Source organism: Pyrgilauda ruficollis, unplaced genomic scaffold (genome assembly GCF_017590135.1).
Source record: "Pyrgilauda ruficollis isolate IOZ18807 unplaced genomic scaffold, ASM1759013v1 scaffold17, whole genome shotgun sequence".
NCBI classification, from domain to species: Eukaryota; Metazoa; Chordata; class Aves; order Passeriformes; family Passeridae; genus Pyrgilauda; species Pyrgilauda ruficollis.
This window is the reverse complement of record NW_024515875.1, coordinates 3126701-3149386: the sequence shown is the minus strand read 5'-3', so window position 1 is coordinate 3149386 and position 22686 is coordinate 3126701. Positions and strand designations below refer to the sequence as shown.

General features: G+C 38.8%; 1 protein-coding gene across 1 annotated transcript in view; it reads left to right on the top strand.

The window, feature by feature from the left end:
* The window catches only part of GUCA1C (guanylate cyclase activator 1C), a 52746-nt gene extending 43902 nt beyond the window's left edge, over positions 1-8844 (top strand). The window contains exons 2-4 of the mRNA XM_041463905.1: positions 2833-2982; positions 5602-5689; positions 8714-8844. Coding sequence (XP_041319839.1) covers positions 2833-2982; positions 5602-5689; positions 8714-8844 — 369 coding nt within the window. The remainder of the gene's footprint in view (positions 1-2832; positions 2983-5601; positions 5690-8713) is intronic.
* Positions 8845-22686: the final 13842 nt, after the last annotated feature.

Below are 22686 nucleotides of genomic sequence, written 5' to 3'. Positions count from 1 at the left end.
TCTACCCCTGTCTCTTGGGTCCGGGGGGCTTCTGATGTCCTAAATTGAGTTCCTCTTCTAGGTTGAGGGGGAGATATGATATGCTTCTCCCCTCCCCCCACACCATCATTATTCTCAGGTAGAGCCATAGGAACAGCATTTCCCTGCTCCCCTAGCACCGGGAGTTGAGGATACAGGGCACCTGCAGGTGGCCCTGGGTCAGCTGGTAACACTGCAGGACAAGATAGGGGAAGGTGCTGAAAAACATCCCAATCCTCACAATTTTCCTTTTCCTCCCCTTTTTCCTCTTTTCCCATTTTTCTTGCTACATAGATTTCTCCTGTTGCTTGTCTAATCCATATCAATCCACATTCCCTTTCAATCCATCCTTTGCAATTCTCCTCTAAATACCTCCACAAAATTCGACAATATATATACCCAAGGGAGTATATGGCCACCTATCTGTTCCATAAGGTGGCCAATATATACCCTCTTGGCAACTCATACTCTGGCCACACAAAATAACAATATTTTACCATTACCTCCATACTTACCTCTGCGTGAATGTATAATCTGTTCCAAGACCTCAGCATTCTCCCCAAGGGACTCTCTAGAGGTATTATTGGATAGTCATCCCTTTTGCTGGGGCCCCTTCCTGGCTTTACCCTTGCAACCCTCCATGGGTGCCCTCCCAGGTTTACCTGTGCTACCTTCCATGGGTGCCCTCCCAGGTTTGCTCCCCAAAGATACCATTTCACTCACTAGTGAGATTTTCAGTGGTCCTTCCCTGTGAACTCTTCATGGACCCCCTGGTCCGCCACTCATCTGTCTCCCGGACAGTGTCGGGACCCCAGTCGATCACCTGGAGTCAGCCACCACCAAGAGGAGCTGATCACCCAAACAGGGAGAGGCGTGCCTTCAGCTCCGCTCACTGCCCACCACACTGGATGGTGGAAAGAACCCAGACAAGCCCGCAGTTGTTAGGAAAATTAATCCACAAACATTAGAGGTTTATGTCCAGAAATGACACAGAGGAGTCCTTTTACTTTATTCAAATACAGGGAGAGGCCATGGGGCATTCCCCTGGGGTCTCTCAAATTTTTGGAGGATGCATCCTCCCTTTTTATCCTAATTTCCTGGGCACATTTCCCTTCTCTCTTTCCCCACTGGCTGAGGTACTTGAGAGGTACAGCCTTCCTGATACACCTGATACCAAAGATTTCCCTCTAATGTATAACCCTCCCTTTTAATTTTTAATTCTTATGGAATTTAGGGGGTTTCTTTCCCATTGTTTCTTTAATCTTTCAATGTTGAGTTTAATTTATCAGCAACCCTAAAGTTTATTTGTAAAAGTAGGTATCTTTTTCCATCTTTCCTTCCCATTGTTTCTTTTAGAATCTCCCAGTGCTAGTTTTATCCACCAGCAGACCCAGAGCTTGTTTGTAAAGACAAATCCACTATTCCTCTCAATGGTTTATGCATTTTGGTTTGTTTTCAATGGAAGGTTGGTCAGAAGAACTCTCAGTATATTCTAGACCTTATAAATTCCTGTTTGTTGTCATTTTTTGCATGCTCACATGTTTGGTTGCTTGTCACAAAAATACACTGATAGTGCCTGGAGGTCTTCAAAAGACATATAAGGTGTGGCACTTAGGGACACAGTTTAGTGATGTAGTTGTGGGTTAACTGTTGGACCTGGTGACCTTGAGGGTCTTCTCCAACCTAAATTACTTTAGGATTCTGATTTTGGCAATGAGTCGTACTGCATCCTTACAGGTCTTCTTTTCCCGTACTACAACATTGAGGACTGATTAATGCCTGCCTGATTAATGCCTGTAAACCTCAACTGGCAAGATGTCTGTTGATATATGGCAATAAAACTAAGTAACACGCTAAACCTACTGGACACTCATCCAACCTCCTCTTTTCAGTCAAAGGCCATCTGAAACTGACAACCTTTCCTAGGTTTTCTGAGCAACTGGAATCTGACCAATTGGATTCTGATCACAAGACTAAATTTACCTGTTGTTAATTCTTTTTGAATGCACATGAGAAACAGTTGGAGCAAGTAGGATCCAAATTCAGCTACTGTTTCTTCCATCCTAACCACATTTCTACAGAAACAGAAGAACCTGACTATAGAGGTTTGTCCTTAACAGATTTCTATCAGTAGCTTGAGCAAAGCAGTAGGAAAATTAATCTGAAATCAATCTGAAATGTTGTTCTCCCTATGAATATCCCCAATCCTCAATATTTAGCGTCTGGTTTTTGCCTCGAAGGCTTTGTATCCCACGCAAAATGTTTACCAGAGAGACTCAATTTTTATTTGGATAAACCACAGTACTTAGGGTTCATGCCAGAGTATTGGTTACAATTTTAAAACACTTATTACATGATCCCTCAGATGAATAACACCTGGAACTGCTCTGGAAATCATACATAGTTCTGCAGTATAGATGTAAACAACTCCACTGCAAATATCTCATTAGTACCAAACCAGATATCCCAAACTCCTCTTTTTCACGTGGCAGTCTGCCACAAAACTGTTTCTTTTCCTTTTAAAAACTTTCAATAACAATTGCTCAGAACAGATTTGCCCCTCACCTCCACAACACCTGGATTTCAGGGGAGAACAAAACTGTCTTTCCTAATACCTCTTCCTATAGCTCTTCCAGTTGAGCGCATCCTTTTATCCTTTTTTGATACCATAGAAGCTTTCTATGTCAAGGTGCTTCATAAATCAATGTATATTCTAGGGGCTTTGATGACCTGTTTCTGTGCAATTGCCAGTAAGAACAGAAAACCAATGTTATTAAATAGGTATGTTTTTTCCTCTCCCTCTCTCTCTCTTAGGACGGATTTATAGACTTCTTGGAGTTCATAGCTGCAATAAATTTGGTTATACGAGGGAAAATTGACCAAAAATTGAAATGGTATTTCAAGCTATACGATGCTGATGGAAACGGATGCATTGACAAAAAAGAACTATTAAGCATATTCAGGGTAAGTAAGTTATGGCCAATAACAAGAGTATTTGATCCAGTGCATTGCCCCTGAAACAGTGGTTCGTCATGTGCTGTAAATGGATTGTCAGTACTTTATCTAATGTTTTATGGTTGTAAAACCAGAATTAACAGTGGCTAGTAGTGACACTCCTGACACTATTTTCTTCCTTATTGAACACATCTAAGTAGTATTTTACTTTAAACAACAGTTCTACAGATAAAGTACTTTACTGAAAGTGAAATGCTGTAGAAACAGTAGAGACATTACTGTGATAAACTGTACTATAAAGCAGGGTAAGACAGTAGGAGCATAATGAACAAACCAGATGGTTAAAAGTATATGTGCCAGTCTGTTGTGAAAAACTGGCTTCTCAAACTGATCTTGCAGCAAGAAAAATATAGATGTCATCAAAATATTACAATATTTTAATTTTTTGGAAGGCTTTTAGATTTGTTTACTACAAACACCATTACCCCTTTTTTAAACTAAATCAAGGAAATATAACTTCACTATTAAATCACGCAGTAATATTTGGATAAAAATATTTCCAAAATTTTGCAGAAAATGGGTCCACTTCAAACTCATAAAACCAAAGAAGTGCAATTCTTTCTTTAAAATTATCTTCATAATTTTCAACTTGCTCTAATGAAATAATATTGTCCTCTTCATTAGCTGCTGTCATCCAAAAGGTATGTTAAGGCTCCTTACAAATATATATGATTCAATACTGCTCCCTAAATGTACAGGACTCACTACAGATCAAAGTTTTGCCACAGGGAGCATCAAACCTAAATAGTTTCCTGGATTCTGCATTACTGCTAGTGCCAAGCCAGTTGCTGTTAGAGACTTTAAATAGCTGCTGCCAAAACTGAAAGGAACTGGAGCCAGATGGAGCTACCAGGTCAAACAAAGCTGATCACCTAAAGAACAGCTTTCTAAACATAGAAGTAGAGGCTGAATCTTCCAGATTTCTCCTTTGAGACTAATGAAATCTTTCTTTCAAAAATATTCTCCATTAATTTTCGCCCAAAGCCAATGAGTCAACAGTGTTTTCTCTGGGGCTTTATCCAAATGTGAATTAAAATTAAAATCCTTCCAATGTAAAGAATAATTCTTTTTTAACTTACCTAGTTTTAAAACCAGTTTATACCTCTGTGTGTTTCCATCTCTTTTGGAGTATAAGAACTTTAACTTAAACCTGCCTAAATCATTCACCTAGACTAGATTAAAAATGGTGGGCCCAAAAAGAAAAAAAGAAAAAACAGGCTCACAGCCATTAAGGGGTGCCCAGCTTATTATAAGCACCAGTAAACAAAAGGTTGTGTCATATCTGAGACATTAATTTAGAAACACAGAAGTGCTATTAAAATGAAATCTGTCTCTACAGCTATGCTAACTATGGACCAGCATATCAATACCAACCATCAACACTCCTTCCAGATAACCATGCACCCTTTCAACACCCAGTATTTTACTATTTAAGGGGCTTCTGTGGTAGTCAGTGACACAAATACTTCAGGAACCACTGCTTTACTCTTGGCACTGCAATAAATTTAACTGTGGAAGGGATACAACTTTCTACTTAAGACTGCACGAGGGTCAGACATATAAAACACCAAAAGTACCTAAAGTATGAATTAGTAATAGAAACAAGTTTATGAAACTATTTCTGTAAAATTATTATTGCTGCTTTTTGAAACAGACCGGAATTTGGGACATTTGGAGGGGGCATTTTTATGATTTGATTTGGTCAAGAATTCTGTATCAGTGCTGAATAGATTGTTTTAAAATGTGAGGTCTAATATAATATTTGGAAAGAGACACCAAAAGAAACAAGTGGCACATACAGTGACTTACCTTACACAATACAGTTCACCTCAAGATAATTCAAGTGCAGAAAAACAAATTCTGTAGTGTGCCCATTATATAATGCATAGGCATGTTTAAATATGCACATATTTTCCCAGTCAATGGACACAATTTTGCAAAAGCATACATTTATACCTTTACTCCAAATAGTTAGTCCTTTTGCCACACAAAAAAAACCCCCAAAACCCAAAAAAAAAAAAAAAAAAAAAAAAAAAAAAAAAAATAGTACAAAAGTAGAGAGGATTCTTCTGGTTTTCTTAACTTCTCTGGAGGACAAGTAAATTGCCAACTTCCAGGACAGCTAGTCTGACTTCATTGGTGATTACTAAATTAAACATGTCTTAATAGAAAAATTACTTAGGCTTTCTCTGCATGTGCTTTCAGATGGGAAAAACAATATTGCATTTAAATCACACAGACCAAAGGGCACTCTCTGAAGGCATGGAACTCTCTAGGGCCAGATAAAAATGCTGATTGGAATTGAAAGTGAATTACAGAGCAGAGGTGCCACTGGTTTCTTCAGACCTTCAGAGATATGCAAATTAGTCTGTAATCTCTAGGCTGTGTTGTTAATTAAATTTCCAGTCCTTATTACTGACGATTTACTTGAAGTAGCTATTTATTTGGTGATTTTCGAAAGTGTTTGTGAACTAAAGAGTTGCACTTCAAGTACTGCTTCTGCCACTCTATTGTTTTCACGACTTGATGGGGAAAATCTGAAAGAGCTTTCTGTGTTTCTGCCCTCAGGCAATCCAGGCTATTAATGGCTACACCAACATGAGTGCTGAAGAGTTCACAAACATGATATTTCAGAAGATAGATGTGAACAATGACGGTAAGAATCTAGGTTTTCTTGTCATTGGCAGGGACTTCTTGGCAAAAAGGGATTTGAACATGCAGCTGAAGGATGACTGGTTTAGATAACTGAAAGCCGGAATCTGCTCTTCTCTGCCCTTATTTTACTTCAGCTTTACAGTGGAGTGTAAGCCAACTGACAAAGGAATTACATACAGTAATTACATGCAGTAAAAACAGCTCCTGCACTATTCATCCAAAACGCCAGTTTCTCAGGTTGCATAGCAAAATGAAAGCATCATTGGCAGTGGGGAGTAATATATTTGTGTTGGTATAAACTACTTTAAATCTTTAAAAAAAACCAAAAACAACAAATAGGATGTGCATGGTTGCACATGCTCTAGCATGTTCTAAAGACTGGTGAGCATACTGGATGTTCCTTGAAGGCTGACTGTCAACGCATGCTAAGATACATACTCCTGGTTTTTCTTCAAGATACTGAATTAAGCTAATTGGTCTTGCATTTGGAAACTATAATTTCATTTCACTGCTTCAGAGTTGTTTCTAATTGAAAATTTATTAGAGATAAATGTCCTCCCTCGTACTTCTAATCATGAAGATAATCCTTCCACTGGCAACTATGTTTTACAGCAATTGCTGCAATCATTGATAAATTAGGAACATTAGGAAAGCTAAAACGAGAAAAGTCAAGTCACAGGCAGTAATTTTGGGCAGTTTGACAAAGGGAGGGGCATTTTTATGGTTTTATTTAGTGTATTGAGGTTACTCTTTTAAAAAGTTGTTTGCAATATATAATCAGAGTATAAACGGGGGTCTTGTGATGCATGTGGAGGATGCCTTAGTGGAGGATTTTTTTGACCCAACTCCTTGGCCCACTCTTTGGTGAAGACAAATTATGAAAGGAGTCCAAATAACACAGTCAAAATTGAACCCAAGTTCTATGATTTTTCACTGCTTTGACAATACGTTTACTGACAAGTAATAGTTGTATCTGAGCTAGACCATCATTAGTGTAATACATTTTAGCAAGGAAAATCTGAAACACGACGTATGGAGGATTATCTTCATAGTGGTTCCATTTCAAACTGTTTTCCATAGTTTCTTAGTTTTTAAATTGCTGGAAAGCAACAGGACTAGCTTGACCTGAGGAACAGGCCAAGTTTTACCAAATTTACCTTCAACTATGCTACCTCCCTGTAGCTTATTAAAGAGAAGTGAAAATAGACAAATAAATTGCAAAGTCCTTCCTTACATTAATATACAATAAATAATCCCGTGGGTTGTAAAGAACAATTCTTAAAACAAATCTCCTGTTTGTTTTGGAATTTATTTTCATTACCTCACAGAAATCTGAGGCCCATCACAGCAGCAGGAGTGAGTCTGGGCCTGCCAGTGTAACCTCATCTGGCAACTGCAGTGTGGTTTGTATGACTGCTATTGGTACCTCAAAATGCACAGCCTGGGATCTAGAGGAGGGAATCCAAGACCAGTTGACCTGAATAAGCAGGAAAATGGGGCAGCATGTCCACGTGATGAGTCCAGGAGCCCCATCCACCCAAAAACCTGAGTCAAAGGCAATACAGAGTGAAGAGAGGGGAACTAAGAGGAGTGTCTGGGATAGGAAGAGAGTTCAGAGGAATTGAGTGGATTAGTGATGAAGCAGGATGATGCATGAAAGTGTACAGAGATGGCTTGTTCTGAGTCCGCTTGTGGAATGATTATATAGGCTGTTGTTGAAAAAGGAAGTACAAACTTCCTCAGGACTCTGCATGCTAGCTCCTGGAGAGGGTCTTAGTACTTTCATTGAAGCCTAAGAACCAGGACTTCTGTCAAATGACGACTTTCCTCTTTATATGAGCCTGTCACCAGTGTAGCAAGGACATATGTGACTAAACAGAAAGCAAACTTTACTGACTATGGCTAGAAAGTGGTTTTTACATTTTTCAAATGCTGATAGTGTTCCTTTTTCATGTCAGATGATGTTTCCAAGGCTGACATGGACAAAAAACAAGATACACACACACACACCAAAAAAAAAAAAAAAAAAAAAAAAAAAAAAAAACCCCAAAAAAAAAAAAACCTACAGGGACTACTTAAACCTGAAAACAGCCAAAAGTCAGCACACTAGCTATTTGCCAGACATACAGGACTGAAACTGCTGCTGCTCCCCTGCATCCTGGGGGCCTTAACTCCTCCAGCTATTTTCCTCTTTGCCTGGCCCTTGTAATTTCTAATTTTACAGAGAAATCATTCATTGTTGTGAATTTAACAAGAAACTTTAAACCATTCTCAGAGGAAACAATCTGACTCTTCCTATTAAACCAAAATTTATTTCTCCTCTTAAGATAAAACAGTACCACTGGAATAACCCCTAGACAGAAAACTGTGGACATTTCTGTGTACTATGCAAACAGACACATGCCTAGAACTGGCCTTTGTTGACAGGGAAAAGAGCAGGAAAAGAGGAAGAACATTAAACAATATTCCTACTCTTCAATAAAAGAGATTTTATTGTTGTCTTGAAACTTCGAAGTTATGAGCCCAAAAAAATCACACTCTAAATGGCCATTTCAGCTCCTTGAAAGAATTTATCTATCAAACCACTTAGTTAATTTTTTTTCCCTACATCTGATAATGGCTCTAAATAATCCCAGTAGTCAACACAGGGACTATGACCACTAATCCTTAGCAAATCACACCCTAATCTCTTTTAAAACCAGCTCTAATATAAATTCCAATTAGCACAGTGAGAAATGGCCAGTACATCCAAATTCAGCCCTGATACAGACTTCATTAGAGACCCTTTACACACATTTATGAGCACTTATGTTGTTTCAGACTTCAGTGAAAGCTGTGTTTGACCTGTTTTAACAGAAAAAGGAGTGAGGATCTGACTGATACCAAGTGAGAAAACATCAGCAAATATTCTACCTGCATTTGCCTAGCAGCAACTTTCATAAGGGATTTGGCGTGAATGGTCTTTTATTCACTAGAGAGATTGCTGCATTTACCAGCTTCTAAAGACTATCTGACTTTCTTTTAGGGGAGCTGACTTTAGAAGAGTTTATCAACGGTGTGGAAAAAGATGAGGACCTAATGGAATTGATTACGAAAAGTTTTGACCTTTCCAACGTCCTCAAAGTCATACAGAACGGCAGGAGAAACAGCATCTGAAGGATCCAGTCATGGAGGTGGTCTCTGTCTCATCATTTCAAGGAAGATAATATTTGCTATATTCAGAGAGGCTGATGTTGTCAAAGTCTGCCCTGGCAATACTGAGCAGCCTTCTCCAGGACTAACAATTTTCAATCTTTCTACATCTCCTTTTATTTCCTTTATTCTTTCCCTTGCTAATGACTGTGGCAGCCAAAGGGGGAAAAAAAAAAAAAAAGAAAAAAGAAAAAACACCAACAACTTTTGCCTGCATATAATAGAAAAGATATTTGATGCAATAAAAGTCTCTGTGATCTAGATCTCTGTGAACATGTTGTGGTCAAACCCTGGCTAGTTGCTCACTCACTCCACTCTAGTGGGATGGGAAAGAGAATTGGAAGAGTGAAAGTGAGATAACTTGTGGGCTGAGATAAAGACAGCTTAATATGGAAAGAAAATGTGTACAAGCAAAGCAAAACAAGGAATTCATTCAGTATTTCCCACAGGCAGGAAGATGTTCAGCCATCTCCATGGAAAACACGGTTCCATCAAGAATAAAGGTGACTTGAGAAGACAAATGCCATCACTTTGAACACCCCCTCCCTTCCTTCTTCTCACCCAGCTTTATATGCAGAACATGACTCCACATAGTGTGGGACATCCCTGTGGTCGTTTGGGGCCAGCTGTCCTGGCTGTGTCCCCTCACAGCTCCTTGTGCACCCCCAACCCTCTCCGTGGTGGGGCGGGGTGAGAGGCAGAAAAGGACTTGTCACTGTGAAAGTGCTTCTCAGCAGTAATGAAAACATCTTTGTATTATCAATATTGTTTTGGTCACAAATCCAAAACACAGTCTCATACCAGGTACTATGAAGAAAATTACCACTATCCAAACTGAAAACAGCACATTCTCTTCTGTTCAGACTAATCAAGAAAATAATGGAAATAATGTAAACTGCAAGTTTTCTAGAAGACACAAAGTCAATAATTTTTTTCTTTTAATAATGTGTTCTTTAAACTACTATCTAAAGTGTGGACACAAACTTTTAGGTAGGACTGTGTTCTATCCAGATGTATTAAGAAGAAGCCTGCTTTATATTAACCTAACATTTGCTCTAATCATACTCAAAACTGGATTAAGGTCTCTGAGAAACCCTTCAGCTAGCTTAATATTCCAAGATGTGTATCCTCCTTAAAAAGCTCTCTACTACTCTTGATTTTATTACACTTGTTAATTAAAATAATGTCATATTTTGATGGTTTTTTCCAGGGTTCAGCCACTGTTATTTTAAATTAACCTGTTATAAAAGTGTTGGAATTAAATTTTGTTGTCTTTGTAAAGCAAAATTAGAAGTTCAAAGAACAGCAAAACCCAAATAATTTTGTAAGCACTCCCACAGATTTGTGTCCTTTGACTTGTATGTCCTCCTTTGCAAAAAAATGTTTTTACTGGGCTCTTTGCTGTGGCTGTATGAAACAAAATGTAAGAGATATAGTGTCACTTGTACTTCTGCAAAACAGACAGCTTTTCCCTCACTAATTTAGGTATCTTTGCCCTGCCCAAATACCTGGTTGAAAGCTTTCAGCAATGGACTCTTTCTGAGATTTCTACCTCCTGTCAAGTTGACTTGCAATTGTCTCTGAAGGTGGTAGCCAGGACTGCAGGGAAGGCATTTGCGGATGGCATGATCACATATTCTTCATTTTTTTGGGAAAGCAGGCTCAAAGCACATCTTACTTTGTAAATAACAAGACTAATTCTACTAACTGTAATGGAATGGCATGAAATGTGTGCAAAGGGAAAACTATAGTTCTTTCTGGTTCTATCGGGATTGATTCTCTCAAGTCTGTAACAAGTTTTATCAAATTACTATATTCTATCATAAGACTAAGTTCTCCTTGTGTGACAATGCCCTGCAGGCATCACACTAATATTAATTACTGTTGCCTATCAGAAACATCAGAATTAAGCAAAATAATTTGTGGAAGAATTGGTGCAAGTTGAACAAAACAATCGTTAAGACTTGAATATGAAAGAGTTTTTCTTCAAAATTCACTTCAAATCCATGTCCATTTGCACATGAAATGTACTCCGTCATCTACAGTTATTATCCCAGGTTCTGGTTGATCAATGGAATATAGAAAGAATATGTAACATGCATCACTTGACATTATAAACAATTCCAACATTACAGTTCTGACATTTGAATCTTTTACATCTGTAATAAAAAAAATAAATAAATAAAATTATGTATGAGATTGATGGTGTTTTGAATTTTAAGTTTATGTATTTATTCATCTTTGACACATACATATGCCACTGTCAGCTTTCTCACACCCAGACTTCAGAAAATCACTGTTCTTAGTCTGATGCTTTTGTATTTAAAGCCTATGAGGGTCTTTCAGAATTGGCTTTACAATATTTAAAATAAAATGGTCCAATCTAAGCAGCTTGGGTATATGGAAACAGCTGTATTTGGGATTTTTTGTTTTAAACTAATGAAGTGATAGACTTGCAAAAATAACTACTGTCTATATACACTGACTCTTTTTTTATAAGTGGATTTTTTAAAGAGTATTTCCAGTTAAATTTGCCTAATTTTTCTGCGTAACTGTAGTTATATGAAGTGAATTACCAATTCTGGGAGAGGTCTGTGTTGCATTATAAAACAATGTATGTAAGGAAATTCTTGGTCATATTTTTTTAGACTAAATTAGGAAGTCGTAGCTGAAATGCTTATTTCCTACACTAATTTGAAATCATGTAGCAGAAACCTGTGTAATTAAGATGCAAGTATCAGTGTATTTTAATGTAAACACTGTGGCACATAATTTCAAAAATTATTTATCTACAGTAACTCCACATGTTGGCAACTATACATAAGATTCTACCCAAATTTTTTTTGTAAATTGATTAACATACATTTCCTTTGACTAGTTAAACAGTTTGATAGCAGCTGCTTAAGATAAATGCATTATGGCCATAATTTCTATCTAAACTTTTCAGCTGCCCATCAAGTGTATCAGTAAAATCAGGGGACACATGGAAAATTACAAGTTGCTTTGCTTAGAAGCCCTGCACAAGAAAGGTTCTTCACCCAGAGGGTGACTGGTCACTGGATCAGGCTCGCCAGGGCAGTGGCCACAGCCCTAAGGCTGCCAGGGCTCAAGAAGCATTTGGACAATGCTCTCAGGCACAGGGTGTGACTCCTCGGGATGGTGCTGTGCAGGGCCAGGAGTTGGACTTCATCGCTGGACTACATGGATGGACCTGAAAAGTGACATCTCCTGCTTAGGCCTGCACTGATTTTTGCCTTACAGCAGCCATGTGACAGAAGAGTCAGCCATTAAAGGTAACCAAAGAATAACTTAGTTATTCTAAAGGTGTGGCTGTATCACTGCTTTATTTCCACCTCCTCTGCAGTAGAATCATGGAAGTGATTGGGTTGAAAGGGACATTAAAGATCACCTAGTTCCAAATCCCCTGCCATGGGCAGGGAACCTTCCACTAGACCAGTTTACTCACATTTTAGCAAACTTTATCTGACTCCTTTTCCTGCCTCAAACATCTGCAGAAGATAATGGGAGGACCCTTCCCCTCCGTTTTCCTAGTTTTTTTGCCTTTTTAACCATTTTGTTATCTCCGAACATTGATTACTATATCCATATTGATCACTGTTCCAATTTTATCAGCACGAATCACACCCATGTATCACACCTCCAAGGACAGGGAGTCCACAACCTGCAAGACAATTCAAGACACCTTACTAGGCAGTTTTTACTGCGCTTAAAAACAACACTCTATTGAAACAATAACTTTTGAGTTCCTAAACCATCTGGCTCCAGTTTGAAATTAAGGCCTGAATTCTTTGAAACATTTCAAGCTCCACTGTTTACAGAAACTCATGTCCTGTGCAGAATACTGGAGATGCTGTGAGGGAAGACTGGATGGAGTCACAGACCACCCAAAAACCATAAAGGACAAGAAGCGAGGGAAAAAACTTTAAAAGGGAAAGGAGGTAGCAAAGATCAGGCCTCACCAAAGGAATATCATGATGTGACAATCTCTGTCCCTAAGGATATATTCTAAAGGTAAGCCTAAATGTCAAAGCAGGGAAAAGAGGAAAAGGAAGAAGAGACTGAGGCTATAGAGGGGCACATTCATGTTCTGTACCTCAGACAATACCTGACAAGTGCACAACAAAATCAGAAATATATGGTACTTAATCTGAGGGTCTGTCTGAAATTTGGCTTTCCCTGCTGTCCTTATAGAACCAAAATCTTTTCCAACACGGCACTGAAGGTAAAGCTCAAAAGAGGTCAGACACCTTAGCCTGTCATCTCTTTATCATCTCCTGCACAAAGGTACAAACATAAATAGTCTTCTGAAATTTTCCAGCATTCAGAAAAAATCAGATTAGCAATGTTACAAATAAAGAATCTGAAATAGTGATAATCTGCCCAGCAGTTTCTTCTGCACTGGTACTGCACCTGATTTCTCCAGTACCAAGGGAACTAACCACTCAAGATGTCTTCTGTTTATTCACTGAGAATGATCAACAGCTCAATAAAATGTGTTTTTCATTGTTCCTCTCTAGATTATTTTCATTAGCTGTGCAAGTTAATAAGGTAGCAACTGATGTGTTGGCATGGAGAGTTTTCCATGCTGTGGAAAACTGCTATTTATTTAGGAAACACATTCAATTCTTCCTCACAAGTGCCCTCTGAATGGCAATTGGCAACTAAGTGTAATCAACTGACATAAAGAGAAAATGGTAGTATTTTAGATCTCCTATCCCATGAGCCATCTAGTCACTGGCATATACATAGCTATTACAGATGTTTTAAATTTCACCTTTCCTGGAAAACTCAGAGTAGATTCAGAATGATAAATGAATATGAAATTGTAGTCCATTTGTGGTCCCATATAAGTCAATGATCCCATTGATTGCAAACCAGAACAGAATTTTTCACTAACATCTAAAGAATATATCAAATTCTTGATTTATTCAGACTCTTGTTAATCTTTTGTATAGCACTCATTAACCTTTTATTAACCTTTTATATTTCAGTGGGCTACTGATGAAAGATGTAGGGAAGGAATGAAAGAAGTATTTTGAAAACATTTTTTAAAAACAAGTGATGTATTAGAATCATGGTAATTTTCCTTTTAAAAGCCAATGAAATATTCATGGAAAGGCTTGACACACTTTTAAGGGCATCAAAAGAGACTAAACTCCCATCAGGCTTCAGGAACAGCTTTTCATTCTTACCAGCCATTCACATGCCCCTTCCATCTTTGTTCCCAAAGCAATAAAAAGTATTTTTTGTTTTGGTTTGGTTTTTTTATTGTTGTTGTTGTTTTGTTTGGTTGGGGTTTTCTTTACACTTGCAGCATATCTCTAGCACTTAGCTTTACTGGTTCTGGACAATATTGGAAACGTTTGCACCTTTTCTTCTCTTTTTTATTTAAATTACAAATATTTGACAAATTGCTTCTATTGTTTAAGATTTCAAACCCTCCAATTTAAAATACAGATCACTATTAAAAAGCTGCTAACAGAAGGAATAGTTAAACATTTGCAATTAAACATGTTTTTATTGTTCTTATTATACTAAGGGTGCTCATATGAAAAGAGCACCTTTGTCCTCATTTATATGTCCTCATTTCCTTGTCCTCATTTATTTTCTAATTAGGTCAGTCTTCCCTTTCATATGCTGTTCACCAGCTCAGCTTCTAATGGCCATGTCAGTTAGCAATCACACTCTAGGGAAGAATATAATACTTTAGTCATTTTCTAAGTAATGAAAAAATACACAAAAATACACAAAAAATCCAAGCTTTTTAACCATCAGTCAATTTCTTTTCATTATTTAAGATGGTGAGATTCCCAAGTACACAAGTTAGGAACTACTTTTTCTTAGATCAGAAGTGGAAAGAGGAAGTTCTTCTAGTGGTAGGTCAGGACATGAGACCCACCATCTTAAGAAGCTTAATTATTAAAAAAAATAAGCAAAATAAATGCATAGTCTTGCTCCCCAAAAAGGGAAACTCTCAGAAACATGTTCTGTCTGCCAGGGTTAGTAAATGCCTCTGGAGAACACAATTATAAATCTCAATTTACTATTTTCTGGTGGTTTTGATTGCTGTAGAAAGCATATTTGTGCCCACTCAGATTCACGATGTGTTCTGCTGTCCCCTTCACAGCCTCCTCTCTAGAAAAGTGCCAAATGCTATGACACCCTTGGAGAGAAGCCAAACGTGCACAATAAGCAAGAACCAGTTGCCAGGACTAAAGAGAAGTGCTATTCAGTGGTCTTAAACAGATGAAACGAGGATGGAGCTGCAAGAAATTACATTCCTGCAGGTATAAAAGTTAGGGGGTAACATTCCAACAAATCACAGAATCACATAATCACAGAATGGCTTGGATTGGAAGGGACCTCAAAGATCATCTCCTTACAGCCCCTCACCATGGGCAGGGACACTTCCCACCAGACCAGGTTGTACATAGCCCCACCCAACCTGGCCTTGAACTCTTCCAGGGATGTGGTGTTCACAGCTTCTCTGGACATGTTCCAGAGTCTCACCACCCTCACAGAAAAAAAATTCTTCCTAATATCCAATCTAAATCTGCCTTTTTTCAGTGTGAAGCTGCTCCCCCTTGTCCTGTCACCACCTGCTCTTGTAAAAAGTCTCCCTCCATCTTTCTTATAGGAACCCTTCAGGTAGCAGAAGGCTGCAATTAAGCCACCTCAAAGCCTTCTCTTCCCTAGGCTGAACAATCCCAATTCCCTCAGCCTTTCCCCTGGAAGACGGGATCCATCCCTTTAATGATCTTGGTGACTCTGGATTCAGAAGAGATTGTTCGTATCTTTTTTCCTGTTCTCTGTTTTGGTCTGCTTGTTGCTGAGGTGGGGTTTTTCCCCCGCAAATCCTTTCTGCTTTCTTCTACTTGTCCAAAGTACTATTGCAAGATCAAGGGAGAGGGAAACAGACCCTGAGAACAAGCAGGAGGGGACAGATAAAAATGGTTTTTCAGCATCTGGGGAGTAGCTTTGTGATAGAGAAAACTTTTTACTTTCATATGTGCTACTCATGCTGCTTGGTTTAATTTCTTTCATTTCTGCTTTGCATTAACATTCAAGGTACACTGAGAAGAAGAATCTTCTTTTTTACTGAAGAGATATAATCAAGCATCCTTTCCTTTATATCTAAAACAGAGACATCTGGAAATGAGAGCCATGGGTGCAAGGAGGCCTCGTGACACTATTCCCGTGACAAGGCTCTACTAATCACTGAGAAACATTTCACATGTTGTGGTAATTTGCAGTAAAAACTGCCACAGATGGTGTTAGTTAACGTCTGTGAAGTTTATGAGATTAGTATTTGGCTACAAATCTATCTTCACATGTTTCTGTGATATTGAACAGAGCACAGAGATGGAGCAGCTCAAATAAGCAAAATTTTTCTTAAAGGAGATTTTGTTGAGACTCAGTATCACTACAACCTCCATAATCTGGGGACCAGATACAACCCCCATAATTGGGGACTGGATACAGTGAGCTGTATAAATCCTAAAGTTCTAACTTCCCCCCTATATATAATCCTACTATATATCTGTAAATTATTCCCGATAGGCAGTTGTTTCTCCACACACTGCTAATCCATGTAATCCTTTAAAACACACAAGTAAAAGGTACTAAGGCCTTCATTAGCAGCTCCTTTGCTCCCTCCCAGCACCCATCTCCTTGCTGAGAACCCCCCCACTACACAGTGTAAGTCTGTTTTGACCTTACCAAACATCCTCTAATCACAGAGGAATGTCTAAGCAAATACATGTTAACCTCCTGCATCATAAGAGTAAGGCAGAAAAAGCAATACTTTTGTTTCTTTCTGAATTATTTAATTGTGCCAAAAAAGCAAATTGAATCTTTAACTGAGCATATTGGGTTAAGGTACAGGGAGCACAACATTCATCTTGTCAAAGCAGCACAATAAAAAGACACGCAGCTCAGAGTTACACAATAGGCACTAGGGGTGCTAGATGATGGGAAGGACCATGGTGTAACAGTGTAGACCGGGAACATGTCCTCAAATGGGGCATTTCCAAGCACAGGTTCTATTAGGAACTGTACAATCAGGACTGTAAAGTGATGGTGCCCACCGACCCTTTGACCCTTTAGCCATAAATTCCTACGAGCTTTGCAAAGCGGGAAGGATTCACAGCACACCCTTTTTTGGGAAGGATATAAGTCAATTTTACAACACATAGGTGTACACACCACATAACTCTGACTTAGCCTGCTATACAAAAACATGTGAGAACACCACAGCATGTTTGAGGACTTCCTGGTGGGTAGAGAAGGTGCCCATGCCCTATGTAACCCTACCATCCTCGTTAATGCTGCAGTCTCAGTTATTTGGAAGCCACTGAGATACCACTGCCCTGGCTACATTCACATCTCCCTTTGCAGGACAGATCCAGCAACAACTGAATTCCATAAAGATTGCCACAGATGTAAGAGAAGCCGAGGACTGCTTCTTGAAAGGGGAAGGGAAACAGTAGCTCAGACATAGCTATTATTTTGTTTTTGTTCTCCACAGCAGTGAACTTAGCTTAGAAAAGTGTAAGTCTTCACAACCAGAGCTCAGAAAAACAATTTCCTGTTCTCTCCTGGAAACACTTCTGCTCTTTAACCCCATAGAGCCTCTATAACCAGACATTACCATAGCACTTGTGCCATTCTGAACACAACCTTTCACTCCCTGCACACAGTAGTTCTCTCAGCCAACTGTAAATGTTTATGAGCAGTTTTCTAATTAAGACATAGACACATCCTTATAATGAAACCAATCTTTTCTAGCTGAGGAATCATTGGAGTTCCATCTGATTTGAGGGACCATACGTTGTTCAATCATGAAGACCAAATATTTATCCTGAGCACTTCAAAAGTATTTTGTGGGCTAACACTGGCTTGTGCAGCCATTGTTAAACAACTGCAAATGAGAAACATTCCTGAGATCACAGCTTGTTTGTGCGTAATTTGTACACTCAGTGCAGAAAGCACTGTGTATAAATCTCAGCTAAATCACTTGCAATGAATAATTCCACCATTCAGTACAGATGCTAAGCAATGGAAGCTTACAGACCATTATGGAAATGTATCTTCCATCCTCAGGAGATAGGGGAATTTTAATTCCTGGCACTGAAGACAGGCTTGAACGAGAATATGATTAAACTTTTATAACTGCTCAATGTTTTCTTGGCTCAATCAATATTCTTTTCAATAAGCCCTTGGCTTGTTCTGGAAACACAGCCAGTATCTGTTGTTCAGTAAATGGGGTTTTATTCCTCATTCCCACTGATCTGATCAAGAGAATGACATTGATCACAATGAGTACCATGTTCAAATATTTTAAAACAATTTAATCAGCTCATGCAGGACAGAGGTTAGGTAGCAGTGATGATCTTTTAGTGGTCTCTGTTACAGATGAATGTGCTTTTATATTACCTCCAATGTACCTGACTGCAATCATCCACTTGTGCAAGCTGGCAGGAATGAATGGGGTTACACGCAGTGGCTGCTTCCTTTCCTTCACAGGCAGATTGAAAGGGACACGACAAGTAGCTGTGCATGCCTCAGGAGGAAGCATCCAGCGGGGAGATCTGAGCCTTCCCTACTGACATGTGTGGGAGCACCTAGGTGAATTGGCTATGATCAGTTAGATGTTAATACTGTCAAGAAGGAGGATGCTAGACCAGAATTTAGGGTGCGCTTACAGCCTGTTCACCGATGTGCCAACAGCATGTGCACAACCCTGGCAAATCACTTCACTCTCTGCCGTGGGTTTTCTGTCTACCAAGGCAAGGTTAGTAATTCTTGCCATGTTTTGTGAAGCAGTTTGATACCTATGCAAGAGAAGCATGACATGACTGTTGAGTTGTGGCATTTGTTCAGCACATTGGTGACACTCCGTTCTTTGCCAACCCAAGCAGGAGCTAGAGAGCTACTTCTACAAAATGCCAGAGAGAGTGAAGAATTTGGAGCAAAAGTCAATCCAGACAGTTTCAACAGATGCTGAAAACTGAGAACAGTGGTGAGTAGAAAAAGGAACAAGAATCACTCATTCCTTTTCAAGGAAATTCTCATCCTTTGCTTCAATAGTAATACAATTCTATTGGTCAGATTTCTGAGCTTTGTACCCTGAGTCCTAAATGATTAAAAATTACTTTTGTTCTCTCTTCTCATCTTCTTTGCATTCCCTTATGTGATGGAAAAACGATTGACCATTTCTTGGTGATTGTTGTCCTAGTAATTGCTTATTCCTCTATCCACAGACAGAGTGGTTGAACTTGGGACCTGTCTTTATAAATGAGCTGACAGTCAGACATATTTCAGTGATCAGAAGGCTTCAGAAATAACCAGGTTATACAGCAGAAATAACCTGCTGTAGGTTGAGTCCTGCCAGCAGCCAAGCATCCACATGCACTCCAGGACAGGGGAGAAAACAGGAAGAGAAAATGTAAGAAAACTGAGTCAAGATAAAGACACTTAAGTAAGTGACAGAAGGGGGAAAACAATCCTATGAGAACTAAGTGATACAAAAGCAATGACTCATTATTTCCCATAAGAGAAGTCTCCAAGTAATGGCCAACCTGAAAGGAAAAAAACCTCTCATCTTCTTCTTCCTCTACCCCAGGTTTTATTGCTGAGCATAACGTTGTACAACATGGAACATCCCTTTGCTCAGTTCAGGTGATGTCTTATTTGGTCTCCTCCTAACTTCTTGCATAGGTCCAGCCTACTCATACTCACTGGAGTGGGGAGTGGGGGAAAAAAGCAAAAGCCTCGTGTGTGCAATCACTGCTCAGCAATAGCCACACAATTACTGTCTTACCAGCATCACCTTCTTTAGCCACAAACCCAAAACTTAGCAGCAAAGGGCTGCTGGGAAGAGTTAGCTTCATCCTGGCCAGATCCAGTAGATCAGAACCAAAAAATGAAAATAGTGAAGTCCCATTCTGGCAGAGGAATGATTAGACTGGAACTAATAAAATTACTCCCGAACAAAATTACACATGTTCTTGACAACTGGGGGCAGTACAAAGCCTTCAGAAAACAAGAGATCCAGTAAGTGCAGCCTTAAAGCCCGCTCCAAATGTGCTTCCAGCAGGACTGCACACAATTCCAGCAGGACTGCACACAATTTGCAGAAATAGGGAAATTATAGAAATAATGTTATTAATCCCAGGACTGTGTTTGGAAGCTCAGTCACATTTTTTACTTGACAAGAAGATTTTTGATGCCTTCCTGATGGCCAAGTGTGGTTGCTTTTTGGTTTTCTTTTCTTTCATGTTTTATATAAGCAGAGTTATGGAGTGCTTGAGTGTGTTTAATTATGATAAGGTTTGGAAACATTTCTTTGTGTAACAGACAACTCATGCAAGGACTGCCTTATGTGAAAAAACTAATTTATGACTTTGTGTGGAGTTGTTAAGTAAGGAGGAATAAAATGGTGCTTTCCCTCCCACCTCTCAGAGAGCAGGGAAGGCAAGGCTCCTTTGCAGAGGGAACGATACAAAGTGCCTGCTGCAAAACCTGGTCTGTGCTGACTCTGTTACTGCGGAGTTTTCCTGGGATGCTCACACTTCCCTTCTCCACAGCTCTCCTACATGCCTACAACTACTCCCCGCTCCAACTCTCCTCAGTGGTTTTTTTTTTTACAGTCTCTGAGTTTCTAATTATATTCACTGGTTTGACACAAGCTGAGATGTGCAAAGTTTTCTGGAAAAAAGCAGTTATTTTATGCCTTCATACTCCCTTGTACAAAGAGAGGGAGCAGCATGGAATCCCATTCCAAAGAAAAATACTGAAGAGAGAGGAATTTGTCATTTCAATGTGATGTTTTGGCTGTATCTGAAGATCAACATTTACAGAAAATAGATGTGCAAATTGCCTTTTCTATAGTTCTTCAGAGGTTGCTTTCAGAAAATTATTTATTATTCCAGATGCCTAAGTAGTCAAGGATCCTGACTGCTGACTGACTGGAAAGAGTTCAGAGCAGAACAGTAAAAATGATCACTTAGTGCAGATGGTTTTTTTTGGTTTTTTTTTTTGGGTTTTTTTTTTTTTTTTTTTTTTTAAGTGATAAATGGATTAAAGGGATAAAATACAGCTTGAGGCTGGACTACATGATGAGCTGGGGAGAACACAGGCCTCTCCAAATATGAATAAACACTATGAATAAAACAATAACACATAGCAGTAAACCATAGGGTAAACAATAACACACTCAACTCAGAGCCACAAGTTATTCTTCTACAAGTCAAACTAATTAAAGGATAGTTGAAGTTAAATCTTCTGTCATACATTTCTGCACAAACCTACTCAACAGAAAGGCAGAAGATGTAGAGCTTGGACAGAACAGAGGATAAGGTTCTGGTGCTACACAGGCACCAAAGAAGCCTTCTTCTTGAAATATCTGTTTCTGTATCATATTAATACATTCTCTTTTCTAGCAAAAAATGGCACAATGTTCACTGTTTACTTATTACTCTGTAAACAGTGAACATTGTGCCACTTTCTTTAGTTTGTCAACAGTTTGATCCAAAATCTTGCTTGCAGTCAACATAAATTCACCCAAGCATTAGCTAATCTTTGTAGACTTTGTGGTTCTTAAGGTCAGGCAGTTTAAAATTTTTTGGTTACACCTTATCAAATGTACCAGTTACTGCTGGCTTAGAACAATGTCCATGCACAGCTGCTGAATGTCAATCTCATTTTCTCATACAGGTGGTAGAAGAAATTTTTTGCACTTTAGTGCTCCTGTCACTCTACTGAAGTGTACCATGAATTCAAAATAGACAAAACTTCTGGATAAAACTAAAATAACTGGATCACACCCCCTTTCTCCTAGGTTGATGATTGCCTCAAATATAAAATAAGTCAGGGGCTACTTCTATTATTTAGGCTGTGAAGTGAGTGGGTCCTAAGCTAAGAAATGTCAGAGGAAAGTAATTATTCTTATCCTACGTGTGCACTGTATTTAACCTTAAATTATCAAAGCACCACAAGGGGACCACAGAAGACCACCATGAAGGCCATGACAACTCTAAACCTGCCAGTGAAAAAACAGAGATATTCTGATGCTTCTTTTTTTCCCCACAAGTGATTTAATGATGCATTTTTTCCCATATGAGTAGCACTTTGAAAGTTGGAAGTACTGAATAGTTAGTTACCTGTTATTTCCCTTTATCCTTCTCTAAATGTGGGGCTTCAGGTCTCATTCTCTGCACATCATGTAAAGCTGGCCCTGAGTTATGTATAGATCTACTTGTCTACTAATAAAATTCCTACTACTATTCCAAACTAACTCAATAATTGACCATGTTAGAAGTATCATAGAAATTATATTTTATCTATTCAAGGGAGTGAAATTAGTAGCATATTTTACCAATGGGAAAGGAAAGATTATAGGCACTTGCTTCAAACTACTGAGTGCTTATCAATTTTGTCAATTTGCGATACAGAGATTCTAATTTATTCAGGGTAGTTACACTTTCCCCCCCCTATTTTTAAATCTTAGGAAGTTATATATAAGCTTTGATCTATTCAAAGCACAGCTTCCATCAAAGTGAATGTAAAGACAGAGCATTGAGAGCTTCTGCAAATCTACTCCTGGGTGCGTATCAGGAAAATAAAGAACAAAGAATTAGGTGCTCCTCAGTGAGATTCTTCGTTTTTAAAGATGATTTGTCCTGCAGTCATCCTGGTGGAAATACAGTGACAAATGTAGGAGTGGGATCTGTTGTGTTACTTTGGAATTACCACACTCATCTTTTCCTGCATGCTGAAATCAAC